Consider the following 21236-nt stretch of genomic DNA (forward strand, 5'->3'; position numbering starts at 1 on the left):
TCAGTGAAGTGCACACCATCTCCTCTATTAATTAATAGAAAATTAATTAAAAGCACACTTACTGCTCTTTTTTTTTCGGGGCAAGTGAAAATCACTTTTACAGACTGACACATTATGAAACCACTTTTTTTTGATTTATTTAAATGCACATGTCCAAACTGCTTTTTCAGACCACCACCATGTGTATTCTCGGTGACTGCCTACACTCCAGCAAGGGAAACCAGCCTTAGTGATGCTGAATGTATTTGCATTACAGACTGAAACCTGAAAACCCCACTCGCTTGTTAATACTGTGCATGATTATACATGGCAAGCACATGGGTGTGTGCTAAGAGTCTGCTTCTTCCCCCAAAAATTCGCTCCCCCTTTCCATCTAATGCAACTGTGAAATCACCAGAGCAATACGCAATAAATCTCTGCCTATAATTCCTCTCTGCACACAGAGTCATGTTTTCACATTAGTCCCAAAACGAAATTTATTTGCCAATTTGAAAGCACACTTACTGCTCTTTTTTTTTCGGGGCAAGAGAAAATCACTTTTACAGACTGACACATTATGAAACCACTTTTTTTTATTAATTTAAATGCACATGTCCAAACTGCTTTTTCAGACCACCACCATGTGTATTCTCGGTGACTGCCTACACTCCAGCAAGGGCAACCAGCCTTAGTGATGCTGAATGTATTTGCATTACAGACTGAAACCTGAAAACCCCACTCGCTTGTAAATACTGTGCATGATTATACATGGCAAGCACATGGGTGTGTGCTAAGAGTCTGCTTCTTCCCCCAAAAATTCGCTCCCCCTTTCCATCTAATGCAACTGTGAAATCACCAGAGCAATACGCAATAAATCTCTGCCTATAATTCCTCTCTGCACACAGAGTCATGTTTTCACATTAGTCCCAAAACGAAATTTATTTGCCAATTTGAAAGCACACTTACTGCTCTTTTTTTTTCGGGGCAAGAGAAAATCACTTTTACAGACTGACACATTATGAAACCACTTTTTTTTATTTATTTAAATGCACATGTCCAAACTGCTTTTTCAGACCACCACCATGTGTATTCTCGGTGACTGCCTACACTCCAGCAAGGGCAACCAGCCTTAGTGATGCTGAATGTATTTGCATTACAGACTGAAACCTGAAAACCCCACTCGCTTGTAAATACTGTGCATGATTATACATGGCAAGCACATGGGTGTGTGCTAAGAGTCTGCTTCTTCCCCAAAAAATTCGCTCCCCCTTTCCATCTAATGCAACTGTGAAATCACCAGAGCAATACGCAATAAATCTCTGCCTATAATTCCTCTCTGCACACAGAGTCATGTTTTCACATTAGTCCCAAAACGAAATTTCTTTGCCAATTTGAAAGCACACTTACTGCTCTTTTTTTTCGGGGCAAGTGAAAATCACTTTTACAGACTGACACATTATGAAACCACTTTTTTTTATTTATTTAAATGCACATGTCCAAACTGCTTTTTCAGACCACCACCATGTGTATTCTCGGTGACTGCCTACACTCCAGCAAGGGCAACCAGCCTTAGTGATGCTGAATGTATTTGCATTACAGACTGAAACCTGAAAACCCCACTCGCTTGTAAATACTGTGCATGATTATACATGGCAAGCACATGGGTGTGTGCTAAGAGTCTGCTTCTTCCCCCAAAAATTCGCTCCCCCTTTCCATCTAATGCAACTGTGAAATCACCAGAGCAATACGCAATAAATCTCTGCCTATAATTCCTCTCTGCACACAGAGTCATGTTTTCACTTTAGTCCCAAAACGAAATTTATTTGCCAATTTGAAAGCACACTTACTGCTCTTTTTTTTTCGGGGCAAGAGAAAATCACTTTTACAGACTGACACATTATGAAACCACTTTTTTTGATTTATTTAAATTAGGCCTGGGCAAAAATTTCGTTCCGTTCGCGGAAATTGCGATAATTTGACATTTTTGCGTTCCGCGGAGAGCGCGAAAATGTCAAAAATTCCGGTTTCCGCAGCTTGGCGATAATTTGTTTCTTGCTCGCGCTGTAAAATGATACATTCTCGCGCGCGCGCGATCGCCTTACCTGAATCCCTGCGTTCGCCGACAAGTTTTCTTGATCCGGTCGCGTTCTCCATGAGATGTTGTATTGTTTTTAGCCATTTGCGCTGTCTCGCGACAGTTCGCGCCCGCAGTGACGTCATGCGTCGCGCGATCACGTCTTTCTTCTCGCGATCATGCACCGCGAGAACAACTCAAAACAAGATGGCCGCGCCCGCAAGCAACCACATGGGTAAGTTGGCGACCCGCAACCATGCAGAAAATCTCGCGAACATGCCGGAAAAAAACTTCCGCATCTTTGCGATATTTCTGCTTGTTTGCGATAATTTTAAACATTCTCGCGATAATTTGCGAAGGTTAATTCCGCAAATTCCGCCCACCCCTAATTTAAATGCACATGTCCAAACTGCTTTTTCAGACCACCACCATGTGTATTCTCGGTGACTGCCTACACTCCAGCAAGGGCAACCAGCCTTAAATGAATAAATATTTTTTTGAGTGAGTATGGTAAGTCAATAATAATAATTGTAGTCTCTCAAGGACCTTGTAATGTGATAATTGATTTTTAGTGTTTTTTTTTAAAAATAAAAAAAAAGTACGCGCACCGTACGCGTACGGTAAAAAAAAAAAAAAAAAGTTTTTAAAAACATATGTAAAAAAAAGATGAAAGATAAGGTTGGCTCTTAAAAGAACCGTTGTGTTCATGCAGGGACAGAGGAAAGGAAGCATGGGAAAATTATTCAAAGCGACAAATGTGCTGATCTATTTTGTTGTTCACTAGGGAAACACTGGTCTCCCTATAGCAAATTAGATCTTGACAAAATGTGCATCGAATATCAACCTTCCGAAATCGAGGGTTGATTTCCAGAGGGCCAGCAAAAGGAGATTCTCCCCCCACAGATGAAGGGCTCACCTGACCTGCAGAAGAAGGAGTCAGCCCTGCAGATGATGGTCCAGGCTGAGCTGCTGTGGATGTACTGGCTTGTCTTTCTGAAGAGTTACCTCCAAAAAGATGACCATGTGTCCTTCTGTGTACATCCTGGAGGTGTCTCTTCATGGTGTGATTCCCAAAGGAATACTTCCTGTTAGGATTACCTCTAGAAAGTACACGCTTACACAGCTTACAAGTCACTAAGGGTGCATTTACCTTTTGCTGGCCTTCAGGAAAAGTAAAATAATCCCATACATAAGAGGGCTTTTGTTTCCTCGATCTGTGCCTCAAGACAGTGCTGCTAGTGCTAGCCTCACTCTCAGAAGAGCTCTGCTGTTCTGCCATCGTATCCCAAAGACAAACCAGCTCCTTCTCCCAAGGGATCACAAGCAGAAATGAGGGGAATGGGTGTGGTGTAGGAGAGCTCTAGAACTGAAAGTAGTTTCAACCAATCAAAAGTTGTGTTTCATGATCACATGACCTACCGTACGCTTACGGTACGCTTACGGTACGCTTACGGCAAAAGTGCGCATGCGCGTAAAAAAGACACGCGCTTGCGCGCATGCGCATAACAGTCACTCCCGGCACTTCCGCGTAACGTGCGCGTGTAGCGTACACGCGTACGCGTCCCACGCGGAGTACGCGCGGCTACGCAAATTGCGTAACTATACGCAAGCAGCGTAGGAAAATTACGGACGTTGCGTAAACCGTACGCTTACCGTGAGCTTACGGTATGCGTACTAAAAAAATAAAAAAAAAAATAGAAAAAAAGTACTGCAAATAAATTTTACATGTTTATTTTAAAAAATATATTAAAAAAACATATTAAAGAATTTTAAAAATGTAATCATAGTCTTTATAAAAGGTAAGAAAATTAAAATAAAAATATGTTAGAAAAAATAGAAGAAAAAAAAAAAATTAGCATTTAAAAAACCTTGCAAATTCACTGAAAAAACCATGGGTTTCACACACGTTATAGTTAGGAATTAGCATTTAAAAAACCTTGCAAATTCACTGAAAAAACCATGGGTTTCACACACGTTATAGTTAGGAATTAGCATTTAAAAAACCTTAGAAATTCACTGAAAAAACCATAGGTTTCACACATGTTATAGTTAGCTGGACATTTTACTCGTAAAAAACCATTGAAATTGCCCCGTTATAGTTAGTTCAGCTAACTATAACTCGCGCGCCCGCAATGCACTGCTGATGACGTCACATATTACATCACTCATGACATGGTCAGTGACATCACTCATGACATCACTGATGACATCTCAAATGACATCACTGATGACCTCACTGATGACATCATCCTTGTGATAGAGTGGCAGACCTCCTCTCACCCTAATATAACTTTTGATACACACATACAAAAATAGAGACTAAAATTTACAAACGAATTGACATACCAATACCAGTAACAACAACCTCTTCAGTAATTCTAAGATCCACATACACATCCATTCATTCACCAACTGTTCAATACAGTCACTCATACATGTACTCACTCATCATATGTACTCATATACCTATACATCCTGTCACACAATGCCACTCATCCATAGAGTTACTTACACACATAGTCACTCATGCTAATAAAGAATCAAACATCCATTTACTTGCATATACAGTTATACACACACCACCACACTTACTTCTACAGAAACTTACACATACTTAGTCTTTTAAACAATCACTTATAGAAACACATACTTATTCATACAGGAACTCTTTCAATCTCTCACTCTCACATATACTCACTTATATACACCAATAGTCACATATACTAGTTTAAAACATATGTAGTTACTCATAAAGACACTATTGAGACAGTCATTCACTCACTAACACACCCATACACACACTCATCCACCCATACAGTCCTGCACACATGCTGTGTTAAACACATACAAACAGTGAGTCAGTCATTCATGCACCTATGCACTACGTAATACCCTCCACCAAACCATGCAGACACTCATACTGATACTCAAAAAAACAACTAATATCCTATATAGACACCTATGTAGCTACTCACCAACCCATGCAGCCACTCACACACAAAGTGAGAGACTGATACAGATATTTACATATTTAAACATTACTCACTAAGCCATGTATTCACTATGATACACTTAATCAGTCAGTTACACAATCAATTTTTCAAAAAGAAATCATCCATTTAGACAGTAATATACCCATTTATTCTTCCATCGACCTTGAGATATACATATATAAAACATATTTAATTTTCAGAAAAACACACATTCACTGGATGATGTCATCAGTGAGGTCATCAGTGATGTCATTTGAGATGTCATCAGTGATGTCATGAGTGATGTCACTGACCATGTCATGAGTGATGTAATATGTGACGTCATCAGCAGTGCATTGCGGGCGCGCGAGTTATAGTTAGCTGAACTAACTATAACGGGGCAATTTCAATGGTTTTTTACGAGTAAAATGTCCAGCTAACTATAACATGTGTGAAACCTATGGTTTTTTCAGTGAATATATATATATTCAAAGCAACACGCGCTCCTGCAGCAGCGTAATCCGGGCCACACCAACAAATGCTTGTTAAAAAAAAAAACATTTCCTTTATTTAAAAAATGATAGGCATGACGCGTTTCGAGTCAGCAGACTCTTAATCATATGCCGTGATGTTGTATCGGTGCGTTCGTTGGAGTTTTAAATAACGTAACTTTTAGACATTGAAAAAGGACACCAGTCCATGCTACCACACTGAATTTAAAGAGACAGTTAATTCATGATTTTCAGTTCGTAATATGTACCAAATTTAACAGTGCAATGAGGGTAAGTACAATTTTTCTGTTTAAGGTTATCTAAGGAACCCCCAAAATGGTTTCACAGTCACCGTTTCCTTCGTTGCACAATTTCATCCGTTTTTTTTCTAACCGGGCCCCGATCCGTGAGGTGGAGGCGCTTCTATTGTGTCAGGAGACATGTGGAAGCTTTAAGCTCTTTTGAAGGAGTGCCCACCGGCTGGCATAGAGAACATGAACGAAGCTTCGCTGGAAGGGCCATTTGAAAAGGCCCACCTGAACTTGGGAAATGAACTTGTTACCAGCCAGGATATGCGAAAGGATTCTTCCTGGAACGCACGCCATGCTTGAAACGATCATCGTGTGAAGAATGATCTGTGAAGGTAGGCGGTGGTAGCGGGACTGAAACCTGTGAAATACTGGGACCGAGTTATGGAATTATCCTTTGAAGCAATGTTTGCACTCGGTTAACAGAGAAGCAAGGAAAGTCTTGCCAACATCGACATTGAAACCAATGAAAACGAAATTAAAGGGCAGTTATGGAGTATTATGGGAACTGCAGTCTTTGGTACTGTGAGAAAGACATCAAAAACGGATGAAATTGTGCAACGAAGGAAACGGTGACTGTGAAACCATTTTGGGGGTTCATTAGATAACCTTAAACAGAAAAATTGTACTTACCCTCATTGCACTGTTAAATTTGGTACATATTACGAACTGAAAATCATGAATTAACTGTCTCTTTAAATTCAGTGTGGTAGCATGGACTGGTGTCCTTTTTCAATGTCTAAAAGTTACGTTATTTAAAACTCCAACGAACCCACCGATACAACATCACGGCATATGATTAAGAGTCTGCTGACTCGAAACGCGTCATGCCTATCATTTTTTAAATAAAGGAAATGTTTTTTTTTTTAACAAGTATTTGTTGGTGTGGCCCGGATTACGCTGCTGCAGGAGCGCGTGTTGCTTTGAATATTTACAGGTGTCTGACACACCTCTAACCGGGCCCCGATCCGTGAGGTGGAGGCGCTTCTATTGTGTCAGGAGACATGTGGAAGCTTTAAGCTCTTTTGAAGGAGTGCCCACCGGCTGGCATAGAGAACATGAACGAAGCTTCGCTGGAAGGGCCATTTGAAAAGGCCCACCTGAACTTGGGAAATGAACTTGTTACCAGCCAGGATATGCGAAAGGATTCTTCCTGGAACGCACGCCATGCTTGAAACGATCATCGTGTGAAGAATGATCTGTGAAGGTAGGCGGTGGTAGCGGGACTGAAACCTGTGAAATACTGGGACCGAGTTATGGAATTATCCTTTGAAGCAATGTTTGCACTCGGTTAACAGAGAAGCAAGGAAAGTCTTGCCAACATCGACATTGAAACCAATGAAAACGAAATTAAAGGGCAGTTATGGAGTATTATGGGAACTGCAGTCTTTGGTACTGTGAGAAAGACATCAAAAACGGATGAAATTGTGCAACGAAGGAAACGGTGACTGTGAAACCATTTTGGGGGTTCATTAGATAACCTTAAACAGAAAAATTGTACTTACCCTCATTGCACTGTTAAATTTGGTACATATTACGAACTGAAAATCATGAATTAACTGTCTCTTTAAATTCAGTGTGGTAGCATGGACTGGTGTCCTTTTTCAATGTCTAAAAGTTACGTTATTTAAAACTCCAACGAACCCACCGATACAACATCACGGCATATGATTAAGAGTCTGCTGACTCGAAACGCGTCATGCCTATCATTTTTTAAATAAAGGAAATGTTTTTTTTTTTAACAAGCATTTGTTGGTGTGGCCCGGATTACGCTGCTGCAGGAGCGCGTGTTGCTTTGAATATTTACAGGTGTCTGACACACCTCTAACCGGGCCCCGATCCGTGAGGTGGAGGCGCTTCTATTGTGTCAGGAGACATGTGGAATATATATATATATATATATATATATCAAACGCTATTCTTCACTGCTTCCCTTCGCTCGGGAAAAGACAGACACAATCCCATTTTTTGTTTTTGGGTGTTTCCAGGCAATTTATTTCTTAACCACCACAATCGCCCTGACGCGTTTCGGCCAAACACGGCCTTGATCACATGACGCGCGTTAGGAGCCAAGGTGTTCTATTTAAACTGCACAGTGCCTTACACGTGATAACTATTACAGAGACATCGAAGAAATACATAAATTTTTATGTTTTCTTACTTTTCTGTTTAGTACTACAATCATTTTCTTTTCTTTTCTTTTTAGAGTTTTCTATAGCGTGAACCAGACCCAAAGTAGGGTATCAGAGCACTTTACATAAAGAGCAAGGTGTAAAACATATTAGTGAAAAACATTGTATACAAAAACATAGCATAAAAGTAGCAGCATATAGGAAAAGGGTCCGGGTGAATAGCAGCAATGGGAATTGTTCTGAATCAATTAAAACAAGATCAAGTTCGTGTTGGTCTTCGCTTCGTGGTCTCAGTGACTCGAGAGTAGAGGAATTTAGGAGGTTGTATAGCTGGGGTCGTAATTGTGCAGATTTAAGGTAGGAATTTGGTCATCAAGAATAATTTTGCTTCTTTTTGAAGAGAGGCGTAGAGGAGATTTTTCTGATGTATGGTGGAAGCGAGTTCCATATTCTTGGCGCTGCTCCGGAAGATGCTCTGTTGGAGGTTTTAGTCTTGTTGAAACGTGAGGTTTTCAGAAGTAGATTGTCTGCGCTCCTAGAGTGTCTGTTTCCTCCCGATAAGGTACGTTTTTGGGCTAGGTACTGGGGGTTCATGGTGTGGCGCCTTGTGAGTGATGCCAGCCATCTTTAGGTAGATTCTAGCTTCATAGGGTAGCCAGTTGAGTTCCTTCAGTAGTGGTGATAGGTGCTCATATTTCCTAGATCCTGTTATGAGTCTTGTGGCAGCATTGAAACAGGCTTTTAGATGGGTGGTTGAGCTTTTGGGAAGCCCTGAGAGGGTTGTGCATCCGTATTCCCGCCTCGATATAACTAAGGACTGAACTGCAGTTTTGAGGTCCGATTTCTTGACGAATGGCTTCATTTTTCTGAGATAGCTGAGGTGGAAGCAGGCGTTTTCAGCCAATAGGTTGATATGACTTTCCATGTCAAGGTTCTTATCCAGTGTGATTTCAAGTGATAAGGTGGAGTCCACCAGAGTCGGCGTGCAGTCCAGAGCAGTGATCATTTTGATCCGCTCCTTTGTCACCGTGGTGTTATTAGGTGGGGAGATTAAAAGAAATTCTGTGTTTTGTGAGTTTAGCTTGAGGAAGTTTGTCGTTAGCCATTGGACAGTCCTTTCAAGAGCTAGATTCATTGTCTTTATCTCTTCGATGGAGGAGATCTTGATGTACAGTTGGGTGTCGTCCACGTACATATGGAAGGAGATGTTCGCCTGCTGTAGTAGATTAGTAGATCGGTAAGTGGTTCGACATATAGGTTGAATAGCGTGGAGGATAGGGTAGAGCCTTGTGGAACTCCTAGTAGGTTAGGTGAGGAAGCAGAAAGATTTTGTTGATCATGTACGATTGTGTTCTGTTTTCCAGGAAGGATTTGAACCATTGAAGGACTTTCGCAGATAAACCCATCCTGTATTCTAGTCTTCTTAGTAGTTTGTCGTGATTGACCGTATCAAAAGCTGATGAGAGGTCGAGTAGGACTGGTAGGCAGGTTTCGTTGCGGCAAGAGCTTGAAGGGCGCCATATACTACGTGCAGGATGGCTGTTTCTGTGCTATGATCAGGTCTGAAACCCGATTGGTGAATGTTCAGTAGATTGAAGATTGTGATGTGTTGGTTTAGGTGTTGCTGAGCACATTTTTCTAAGACTTTAGCTAGCATGGGAATGTTGGTTATTGGTCGGAAGTTGTTGGGGTCAGAGGTGTTAGCTGGGGTTATTTTTAGTATAGGGGTGAATTGTCCTGTTTTTAGGCAATCCGGGATGTGACCTTGTGCTAGCGAGGCATTGATGATTTTGCTCCAGTGAGGTGCGATGATATGGTAGAGGTGAGGTAGGCAATTTGAGGGAACAGGGTTATTGAAGCGGATGTTGAGTTTTGTAGTCGCTAGAATATTGGTGATGCCATTAAGATCGTACATTTTGAAAGCAGACCAGTGGGAGTTATTTTTTGGCAGCGGTAGCTCATGTAGTACAGAATTATCGGCTTGAATGATCATTTGGGAGACTGAGTTAATTGCCGCCGCAATAAGCTCGAGTTGGAGAGAGTTCACTTTTGTTGTGAAAAATGAGGAAAATTCTTCACTGCTCAGCTGTGCTTTCGATGTTAGGAGTGAGGAATTGGCAAATTTGTTAGATTGTTGTTTCAGAATTTCAAAGAGTCTCTTTAGTCTACTTTTAGCCTTGTCTAGTTCTGATCTGAAATAGTCTTTTTTTGATTGTAGAATGCTTTTATTGTAGGAGTTTCTAGATTTCCTGAGAAGTTTAAGATGGTGGGGGGAAGGATATTGCCTCCATTGCCGTTCCGTTGATCTAAGTTTGCATCTCTCTTCATTCAGGGCTCCGCTGAACCATGGGTTTTTATCTTTGTCCGGAATTCTTTTTAGTTTAGTGGAGCGGCTTGGTCAAAGACTTTGGTCATTGAGGAGTTATAGAGAGCAGTGAGGTCATTGACGTCTGACATGTTATTGGGGGGGTGAGAGCCTTCTCACATTGGGAGGCTATGTTGTTCCAATCGATGTTTTTTGTGTCTCTTATATATTGTCTTGGCTTAATTTGTTTCACAAAAGTTTTCTTGAGAGCTGAGGGAATTTGGAAGGTGATAATGTCATGGTCTGACCAGTCACAAGGGGTAACTGAGAGCGATTCAATCGTATTTTGTTTAGAGATGATCCAGTCGAGCGTAGCACCCTCTGTGTGAGACGACTTTGAAATGGGTTGGATCAGGGAGAGGTCTGTTAGGAAGGTTTTGAGGGCATCAACCTGCTTGTCCAAGGGATTTTCCCAATGGTGATTGAAATCGCCAAGGAATATGTCATTGTAGTGAGGAGAAGAGTTAGAGGTGATGATTTCCATAAGATGTTCTGTGAACTCTGCATTCGAACCTGGAGGATGGTAGAGTATATGTAGTTTGTGGAAGTGGATGCTTGATGATTTAACAGAAATACCCAGGTATTCACAAGTGTCGAGGGGTTCCGAGTGAAACTTCGAGATGGTGATGTCGGAACGATGTATGCAGGCTAAGCCTCCGTCTGTGAGTTCTGTCTAGTCTAATGATGTTGTAGTCTGGAGGGACGAGAAGGTCTAGGCATGGTGAGGATGAGTCATTGAGCCAGGTTTCTGTGAGGATGATTATATCCGTTTGCGTGTTAAGGGCGAGGTCGGCGATGTCAGAGGCGTGTTTTAGTGCTGAGCGGCAGTTCAGTAGAAGGCAGGAGATCAAGTTTGAGCGGTTCTTTAAAGTAGGCTCAAGAATCTCGGTGTTAGAGGTTAAAGATTGAGGGTTATTCAGGTTTATTCCTCTGTGTATTAGATGGAATGTTCTGCTTGGGTTGATGGGGTCCGGGAGAATAGCGTATTCTTCTTTATTTGCGGTGGGGCAGGAAGGAGTTTCATATAGCAGTAGTAGTGTTTGTATTTCCTGGTCCGTTATGTTGTTAGGGAGTTTGCTTGTGCACAGGAGTTGGTTGGTTAGGGGCATGGGGATAGTTTCTATCACCTTGTCGACTGTTGCTAGAGAGTTTTGAAGATGTCTAAGTGTAGAAAGAGATTTTTCAGCGAGTTGTAGGATGTTTCTGATTTCTAGGATAACGTTTTGTAAATTCCGGGAAGTGATATACGGCTGGGCTTCGGGTGAGTCTTGTTGCACCTGCTGATAGGGAGGGGGAGAGAAGATGTTCGGTGATGAGGGAGGGGCATTATTGTTGGTTCTCCTGACAGATATAGGTGGGTATGTCAATCCTGTGCATGTTAAGGGAGGTGAGTTGATGATGCTTCTTTCCCCGGTTCTGGGTGGAGGTGGGGCGTTGATCATCAGGGGATGATGATGAGGATAGGGTGGTGGGAGTAGTTAGGACCTGAGGTACACTGGGTGGGGTGATGGTGTGGCTTTTTAGTGCGCAGAGATGATGAGAGTTGTTGATACTTCTATCATCGGTTCTGGGTGATGTAGGGGGTCATTGATCTTCAGGAGATGAAGGGATGGTGGGAGTAGTTGGGTCCTGAACGACCCTGGGTGAGGTGATGGTGTGGGTCTTTAGGGTGAAGAAGTATTTGTCGAATAGTTCTAGGTCTTTGTTAGCTGCTTGAATGAAAACGGTGCCATTTTCGTAGGATGTTACATTCAATGTAGCTCTGAGGTTTTGTGTGGGTGTCGTTGTAAGCCTGGTTCCGTAGGGAATGTTTTTATGGCCCTAGATGGTTAGTAACTTGGAGAAGGCCGATCACCATCTGGCTATCTTTCTTGTGAAAAATATGAGGTTATTGATTATAATGCCTTTTTTGGCATTGAAGGAGGGGTCTAGGAATAAGGTATCAGGGTTTTTTCTGAGAAGATTGTGTTTGAAGGTTTTAGAGGCACTTTGCGATAGATTATGGGGGTATTGAATGGACTAAGCACTGTTCCCTTTCGGTATCCTGTTTGGTCCACCCATGCTGTGAAATTCCTTTGGACAGGGAGGGAGCGACCATAGAACAAATATGTTGAGAGTTGATTCCCAGTTGGTTGTTGCTGAGTGTTAATTCTCCTACTGTGTTCTAGCTGTTAAAAGACGGCTGATGTATTGGTGGAAGCCATGGTGAACTGATTGATATCTTAGTGGGTGTTGTCAAATTGTCATTCTTCTTGGGTGGTTTTTAGTGCTGATTGATAAAATTGGAGTGAAGAAATAGCTGTTACAAGATGGCTACCATTTAGTAGGGAGCCAATTACAAGATGGGCTGTTGTTTTGGTGTTGCTAATATAGGATTTTAGCTGTTACAAGATGGCTGCCGTTTTAGTTACATGCTTGATGCTGTTTTGGTGTTGATTATGTTGGGTGATTTTGATGGTCTTTATTGCTGATTGAGAAGATAGGAATAAAGAAGTAGTCAATACAAGATGGTTGCCGATTGGTTGGGGGCTAATTACAGATTGCTGCTGCTTGGTGTAGATAATATAAGATGAGTTTTAGCCGTTACAAGATAGCTGCTGTTTTAGTTACAAGCTAGATGCTGTTTTGGTGTTAATTAAATGAGATTTCGCTGTTACAAGATGGCTGCTACTTTTGGTTGGAAACCATTACAAGATGGCTGCTGTTATATTGGTAGTCGTTACCAGATGTCTGCCAATTTTGGGGAGTCTTCCATAGGTAGAACAGTTTGTACATTGGTTGGGAGTCGTTACAAGATGGCTGCTGTTGTGGTGGTAGCCATTCCAAAATGTCAGCCACATTTGGGGAGTCTTCAACAGGCAGTCCGATATTAACTAGATGGGTTATAACAATTCAGCCATTTTAAATGCTTGATAGGGAAGTAATGCTAGGAGAAAATGGCTTCTCTCTGCAAGAAATGTATAGTGAACCTTGCAAGTGGGGCAGGAGTCACCCATGCAATGGAGCTGCATTCAGGCCTATGACTCCCAGATCCCCACATCAAGTGCTTGTTTTATTGACATATTGTCTCGGGGGAACTCCTCACTTCAAGGGTCAGGCGCCGAGTCAGGAGGCGAGGGAAACACTGGGGAGGCGGGCAGATGTGCGTAAATAGGCTCTACCGGTGACGGGACTCTCTGAGCACCAATTAGTCAGCTGGCATGCCGGTAGCAGTAAATTGGTCCCAGCTTACGATCGTAACCCGGACTGCACGGGCCGGGGCTGGAGGCAGCTGGTGAGTTGCGGAGTAGAGCATACAAGGGGGCCGAGCGGGGCCGCTGGCGTCCTCGGGCCAAGACTCCGCTTCCCAGGACCAAATCGGATGTCACGGCACAGTTTCCACTTCCCGTGGTACAATGTCGCAGCAGGCAGACTCTCCCCTTTGGTGGCTGCAAGATTTCTGTATTGAGCTGGTGAGGCTTGGAGCCACACCAGAATAGAGGTCCGAGCGGGGTTGTTGGCGTCCTCGGGAAAGACTCCGCTTTCAAGGGCCGGATCCAAAGGGCACAGTCGCCGCTTCCTGGGGCCCACCGATGCTGTAGGCAGAGTCTGTGACTTGGTAGCTGCAAGGTTTTAGGAGCCAGCTAGTGAGGCGCTGAGATCAAAATGAAAAAAACAGAGGTCGGCGCAGGGTTTTTGGCCTCATTCCGCTTCCTCCCGGGATCGGATTCAATGGATCTCGAGCAAGTCAGTCACGACTGGGGTCTCCGGGCAGTTATCGGGGAGCAGGTTCCTCCGGGGATCAAACCATTATCTGGGGCTCACTGCCATGGGAGGCAGCACTCAGTTGCAGGAATTGTCGTATCCCTGGGTGCCGGGGGTCCCCTTGATGGCTCTGATGCGAGTGTGGCTTGTGGGATCAGATTGGTCTCTAAAACGAGGGCAAATGGCATCGGACTGGGGAAGCATCGTCGGTGTCTGCTCCACTCCTTGTCCACGACGTCGACCTCCTATTTGCGTTCTCCTCGGGACTCCATAGCTGAAGACTCCTCAGCTGAAACTCACTCTGCATACAATCCAGGATCATTTGAGCGAGGCCGGGGTCGGAGGACGTCTTATCCAGAGCCTTTGTGCAAGGTAGAGGGTCGTTAAAAGGACTTTTTTCCCATAAGTCTCTTTAAGTCTCTTTAACTAATTGCTTGTTACGTTACTTGTTTCGGTAGTTGGACACAATGGTCTAGGTTAACAGGGCTTTAAAAAGCCGATGGCTATCCCTTACCTCAGGAGCTCCTAGAGAGAGCTTCTGCTCCGTCGGCCATCTTGGATATACCTTGGATAATCATTGCTTTTAAATATTGTGCAAAGTCAGTCATAAATATATATAAAAATATATAACTATGTATTATTAGGTTAAATCCATTAAAAAGCATAATAAATACATTAACAACTAATTTCATGTAAAATACATAAAAATTTATTCTGGGAGGTGTTTTAAATTGCATCACTTTAAACACTTGCCCTAAAACATATTGTTGTAAAATCATATGTTTCAGTAGGGAAAAAGCATGTTACTTAATATCTGTATAATACATTACTCATCACATTGCTTTTACCCAACCCAATATGGCTGGCATGATCGTATTGAATCCATGGGGTATATTTAACCGTATGGGTCATCTTACATTTTTTTTCTTTTTTTCTCGTCTTCTATGTTAATTTAATGTGCTTAATAAAAGTGTAGAAAAAGCCAAGTGCTACCTAGGACCCAAACCACTGTTCCTAAATATTGAATACAATAAGTATGAAAAAAAATGTTTTTATATTATTAATAAAAGTTAAAATCCATTTAACATGCAAATTTGTAGCATAAATGCTTACAGCAGCAGACTGAATACAAACATCATTACTTGAGCAATCAATCATTTATAAATTCATCTGGAAAAGATAGCCAATATTGCACTATTCTGATGGTGGAATCACAGCTCTATTCTTTACAACCATGTGTAAAAATCTTCGCTTGAGTTGTGTCCATTGGGGGTCTTTGTATCTAATTCAATGATATGTTGAGTTTCTAGATGTCTCAGTTTTGCTTCTCTATTGCCCCCACGTCTATAAACTGGAATAGAGTCAATCAAAAAATATGTAATGTGGTTAAGATCACTTTCATGCAAGTGCCGCGCTATGGGATATGTTGGGTCGTTGTTGGTGATTGCTCTCATGTGTTGCTGTATACGCTTGTGGGCCTGTAACTTGGTACTGCCCACATTCTGCAACCCAGAGGAGCAAGTCAACACATAAACAACATATTCAGTATAGCATGTGAGGAATTTGGTGATTCTCACAGATTCCTCTGAAAAAGGGGTTTTGTATGTGGTTTTATTTGTTCCATACCTGCATGCTCGACAGTTGTTGCATTTTACAAATCCTTTGCAGGCAGTAAGCCAAATGGTTGTTTTCACAACTTCCGGACTACTCTTGACTAATGAATCCCGCATGGATTTCGATTTTCTAAATGCAATACTGAGGTGTTTCGGCAGCAATCTACCAATTACAGGATCACTTTTCACCACCGACCAGTTTTTATTGACAATTTTACCTAAAGAATTTTGTTGGCGGCTATAGGTTAGGACAAGTCTTGTTTCTGGATCTATTGTGCTGGCTACATTAAGTTTTTGTTGATTTTTCTCTAGTAACTAGTTCCTGTCAGTATCATTGGCTTTCCTAATGGCTATGTTTATAGTTTTCTCATCATAGTCACGTTCCAAAAATCTTTCCTTGCTGAGGTGTTGGGCCTCTACAAGATCAAGGCCATTGATATTGATATATATATTAACCCTGGGCGTAGGACTACGCTATGCTCGTGTAGTTTGCGCAACTACACGCTACACGATTTGCACATAGCACAGTGCAAAAAAGCAGAGCGGAGCGGGCATTTTTTGCTTTCTCGCTGTCTTCAAAGTCAAGTTGGCGACCGCGAGCGAGCAAAATGACATCCCGGTGAGACTTTTTCCTTGTTCGCGATCAGCAACATCAAGTTTCCGATCGCGAGCGTGAAAAATAAACCTCCCGGCGAGATTCTCAACTAACCCTGGGTGTAGTTTGCATAGTAGCGCTACGCGAAGCTACACAAAGTGCACTTCGCACTACGCAAGCTACGCGTAGCTTTGCGAGCAGCGTAGTGTGGTAGGGAAAATGCTATTCGCACTGATTGCACAGTGCCGGATGCTTGTCTGCACTGTGCTATCATTGCAAACGGCATCTTGCATAATGCAAGTGGTTGTTTTCTGCTGCTCGAGTAGATTTGTACTCAAACGGCAGTTTTCTCAACGCGGACTGGTAGTTTCCCATCGCAAACGGTTGCGAGCGTACGTGACCACTCGCAATGAGAAACCTGACCTCCCCGCGTTGAGAATCTCGCCGGGAGGTTAATTTTCCACTTGATGTTGCTGATTGTGAACGAGGAAAAAGTCTCGCTGGGATATCATTTTGCTCGCTCGCGGTTGCCAACTTGATATTGAGGACCGCGAGCAAGCAAAAAATGCCCGCTATGCGTTTTTGCACTGTGCTACGTGCAATTCGTGTAGGGCGTAGTTGTGCAAACTACGCAAACTACGTGAGCGTACCGTAGTCCTACGCCCAGGGTTATTCTCACCGCGGGGAGGTCAGGTTTCTCACTGAGAGGGGTCACGTATGCTCGCGACCGCTCACGATGAGAAACTACCAATCCGCGTTGAGAAAGCTGCCGCAAATCGAGCGGCAGAAAACGACCTCTTGCACTGTGCAAGATGCCGTATGCAATGATTGCACAGTGCGAACAAGCATAGGGCACTGTGCAATCAGTGCGAACAGCATTTTCCCTACCGCACTATGCAGCTCACGTAGCTACGCATAGCTTGCGTAGTGCGAAGTGCACTTTGCATAGCTTCGTGTAGCGCTACTACGCAAACTATGCCCAGGCTTAATATATATATACATATATATATATATATTCACTGAAAAAACCATAGGTTTCACACATGTTATAGTTAGCTGGACATTTCACTCGTAAAAATACCATTGAAATTCCCCCGTTATAGTTAGTTCAGCTAGCTATAACTCGCGCGACCGCAATCCACTGCTGACGACGTCACATATTACATCACTCATGACATGGTCAGTGACATCACTCATGACATCACTGATGACATCTCAAATAACATCACTGATGACATCATCCAGTGAATATGTGTCTTTCTGAAAATTTTTTTTTTTTTATATATGTATATCTAGAGGTTAATGGAAGAATAAATGGGTAAATAAGTGTCTAAATGGATGTTTTTTTGGTAAAATTAATTGTATAACTGACTTATTAACAGTATCTAAGTGAATACAGTGATGTAATATGTGACATCATCAGCAGTGGATTGCGGTCGCGCGAGTTATTTTTAGCTGAACTAACTATAACGGGGGAATTTAAATGGTTTTTTACGAGTGAAATGTCCAGCTAACTATAACATGTGTGAAACCTATGGTTTTTTCAGTAAATTTGCACGGTTTTTAAAATGCTAATCCCTAACTATAACGTGTGTGAAACCTATGGTGAATTTGCAAGGTTTTTTAAATGCTAATTTCTAACTATAACGTGTGTGTGGTTTTTTTAGTGAATTTGTAAGGTTTTTTAAATGCTAATTTATGTATGTATTATTATATTTTTTATATATTTATTTTACAATAAACTACCTATGTATATAGTTATAGATTGACTGTATCCTGTAATATGGAATGGCTCGTTTAAAATGTTTTTTTTTTTTTAAAGGGTTTTTCACCGTGCGCGCACCCCGCGATTTTTTGAAAAAAAAATGTTTTTTTCACCCTTCGGGGTCCTTCAGGGACCCCTTGACAAAGGCTAGGGGGTCAGGAACTCTCTACCCTGCCCCCTTTTCACGCTCTCCACCTTTGTTTTTCATTGCCACACACAAAATGGCGTCCGACACCTCCTGATTTCGACCGATTCGAATGTTGTCTGACATTTAACCACCAATCAGAATTACGCTCGCGCACGGCACCGTGCGCACATGGTGCGCGCATATAGATATTTATGTACTTTTAACTGCAATTTTCTCAGAAACTACTGAACAGATTGACACCATATATGCAAAAGGCACATCCCTGACCTGAGGACTACCTCTTTTTCAAGTAATTCTGTTCAGCCGTTCGGGCTGTACCTTCGACTAAAGGTCCTATGGGAAAATGCATGGGGAAAACGCGTTTTGGGACCCCCCTTGTTTCTCAGCCCCCGCTTGACGAATCACCCCGAGACTTTCAGGGTAGGAGCTGAGTGGAGCGCCCCATTAGTTTTGAAAATTTCGCGCGGATACGTCAACCGGCGCCAAAGTTATTCAAAATAGAATTTTCAGATTTCCTATGGGAACTCGGTCCTAACTATAACTATCTACTGGCGACCGCCAGTAGATAATATATATATATGTATATATATATATATATATATGTATGTATATGTATATATATATATATATATATATATATATATATATATATATATATTTATTTATTTATATACGTAAATTAATTTGTCGCATTTAGTAGTGTGTGTAATAAATGTGCTAAGTGTTAATGATATGTAAAATTCATAAAGTATTGTTACAAAAGAAAGAAAAGGCACTGACTGGACTATAATTTATTGAGTACTGTTGTTGCATGCCAACCAATTGTAACAATAGGGTCCTTGCTTCCCAGTAAAGACATTTACAGGCTTATTACTTGTGCAGGGCTCCCATCCTTTACAACAAATAACCCAATTTCTTACAGAGTAATGTTATGCTTTTCACTGCATGCTTAACAATTGCCTCTATTATAACATATTCTCTGACATCAGCTATTAGCAATGAGTTTACAACTGTATTGCCTCTTTATTCCTTTAGGTGTTATCATGGGAGCAGTGAGTGGGGGCCTGCTGCGCATGGCATCACCGATTCATCCTGATATCGTCATGGTGATCGCTTTCCCAGGAGACATACTCATGAGGATGCTAAAAATGCTGATCCTTCCCCTGGTCATCTCCAGTTTGATCACAGGTGAGATTAATATACACGGCCTGTTTCTATAGCAAGTATTTTCTAGCCTAATTTAATCAATTAAAGAAAGTGAGTTAAAGGGCAATAAAGTGAGTAACTGAGCAAAAACGTGAGTAGCCTAGAATCATGTAAAGTGGTCAAATGGCAAAGAGATGATCAGAGCTGGCTGCTCCTTGTTTCACAGTCATTAAACTACCTTCTCACAGGTACATTTGTGGCCACTATTGCGGAGGGAACCAACATCAGCTCTGTACTACCATAGAAACTCAATAATATACCTCAAGAGGCTCCAAAATCAACCTTCTACAATGTCCTGATCTTACAAAGGAAGGCTTACATGGGACCTAACCTGAAAGTACTTCACTGGCTCCCAGTAGAGGCAAGAAACCAATTCAAGGTTATCTGAACTGAATAAAAAAGTGTGGCAGGCTATGGGACCAGTGCACCTTGCTAGGACCTACACGCGTCCTTGCACTCAATAATTGCACAAGAATCAGAGACTACGTAGTGCAGGAGTGGAGTGGAGTGTCCTGAATCCAAGCATGAGGTCTGAACCTTAGAGTCTGTGCTACAGGAAGACTTTGTTTTTCTGGCTGGGGTATGTGACAAAGGATATTAAATTGAGGCCTCCCCTTTGCTGACTGGTCTCTCACTTCCTCCTCCCCCAATTGTACTTTTACAGATTCAACCTCAGCGCTCTGATGAACTGCCTGCCAACACAACTCTAAAAACAGTCCTTGATTAATAATTAAATGCTCAGTGATGCTTAGAAGCTGATGACAGTCACAGTAGTAGTGACTGGGTTAGCGTTCTAGGTGCTTTGTCTTTTACAATAAATTCCATACCTTTTTTATGTGACTTCCTGACACAATTTTTGATTAAAGAAAAACTCCAGTTGTTGCGGACTGGCTTCAGTGTCAGAAGACTTGTAAACAGTGCCTTTTGGTTCCGGCCAACCGCGTCGGTGCGGCCCAGTTGTGGCAACCATCACTATCGCAGTGTGAACTGGAGCGGTGCTGCGTGCAGTGCACTCAGGTTGCGGTGCAAGCAGCGGCTTGGTGACCGTCATCCAGCAATGTCAGTGAGACCAGGGTGGTGGAGTGAACCCAGGCGGTGCTGAGTGCGGTACCCACAGGTTGCGATGCAAGAAGTGGCTTGTTGGCGGCAGCGGTCATCGTCGTCGTTGAGACCAGGGTTGTAGTGCGAAGTGCAGCGGTGCCCTCTGCTGTGTCTTCAGATCACAGAGCCGGCAGCAGTGTTGGTAATGGAGCCAGGCTGCGGTTTCCCTCTGTGGAAACTGGAACATAAATCCCAGAGGTGGTACCCAGAGAAAGGTGAAGTCTTTGCTGTTCCTGAGACTTCTTGAACAGGGGGAAAACTCTACTTCGAGCCCTTGGAGATACTCAGCAGAAAAAGCTACAGAAAGTTCAGCCCAGTCCTTTCTCTGCCCAAGACAGAAGCAGCTACTGCAGGCCAACACAGCATAGCACACAGCAAAATGGTAGTCTCTCCTCACAGCTTCATCAGCTCTTCTTCTTGGCAGGTTCCTTGATCCAAGCGAGTTCTAAAATCCTGGAGTCTGGGCCCAAATATTTATACCACCTTTCCCTTTGTTCTCTTGTGGCTGAGAGTGGCTGTGCTCAGTCCAAACCAGTTCTGTACTATATGGCTCTGCTTCCTGGCAGGAGGTGGAGACAGCATTATCCAAAGCAGACCAATCTCATTCAGGTGCATTGAAATCTCCTCCCACTACTCTAAATGCTGCCCAAGTCTATTCAAAGCAGCCCTGACTCATCCAGGAGAGTCAGGACACACCTCAACCCCCCCAGTTGCTGTCTAAAGAGAATGCACATGCCCAGCCA

The 21236-nt window shown here is 42.5% G+C and overlaps 1 protein-coding gene across 4 annotated transcripts in view; it reads left to right on the forward strand.

Annotated features, from left to right (window-relative positions):
* Window positions 1-21236, forward strand: part of SLC1A2 (solute carrier family 1 member 2) — a 419386-nt gene that overhangs the window by 303053 nt on the left and 95097 nt on the right. For all 4 annotated transcript variants that reach the window (XR_014978712.1, XM_085643492.1, XM_085643494.1 and 1 more), the window contains exon 3: window positions 19222-19374. Coding sequence is in view for 3 of the 4 variants with exons in the window: in XM_085643492.1 (XP_085499618.1) it covers window positions 19222-19374 (153 nt within the window). In the remaining variant the exon portion in view is untranslated. The remainder of the gene's footprint in view (window positions 1-19221; window positions 19375-21236) is intronic.

The sequence above is a fragment of the Triturus cristatus genome, chromosome 3_1, assembly GCF_964204655.1.
Source record: "Triturus cristatus chromosome 3_1, aTriCri1.1, whole genome shotgun sequence".
In the NCBI taxonomy this organism is placed as follows: Eukaryota; Metazoa; Chordata; class Amphibia; order Caudata; family Salamandridae; genus Triturus; species Triturus cristatus.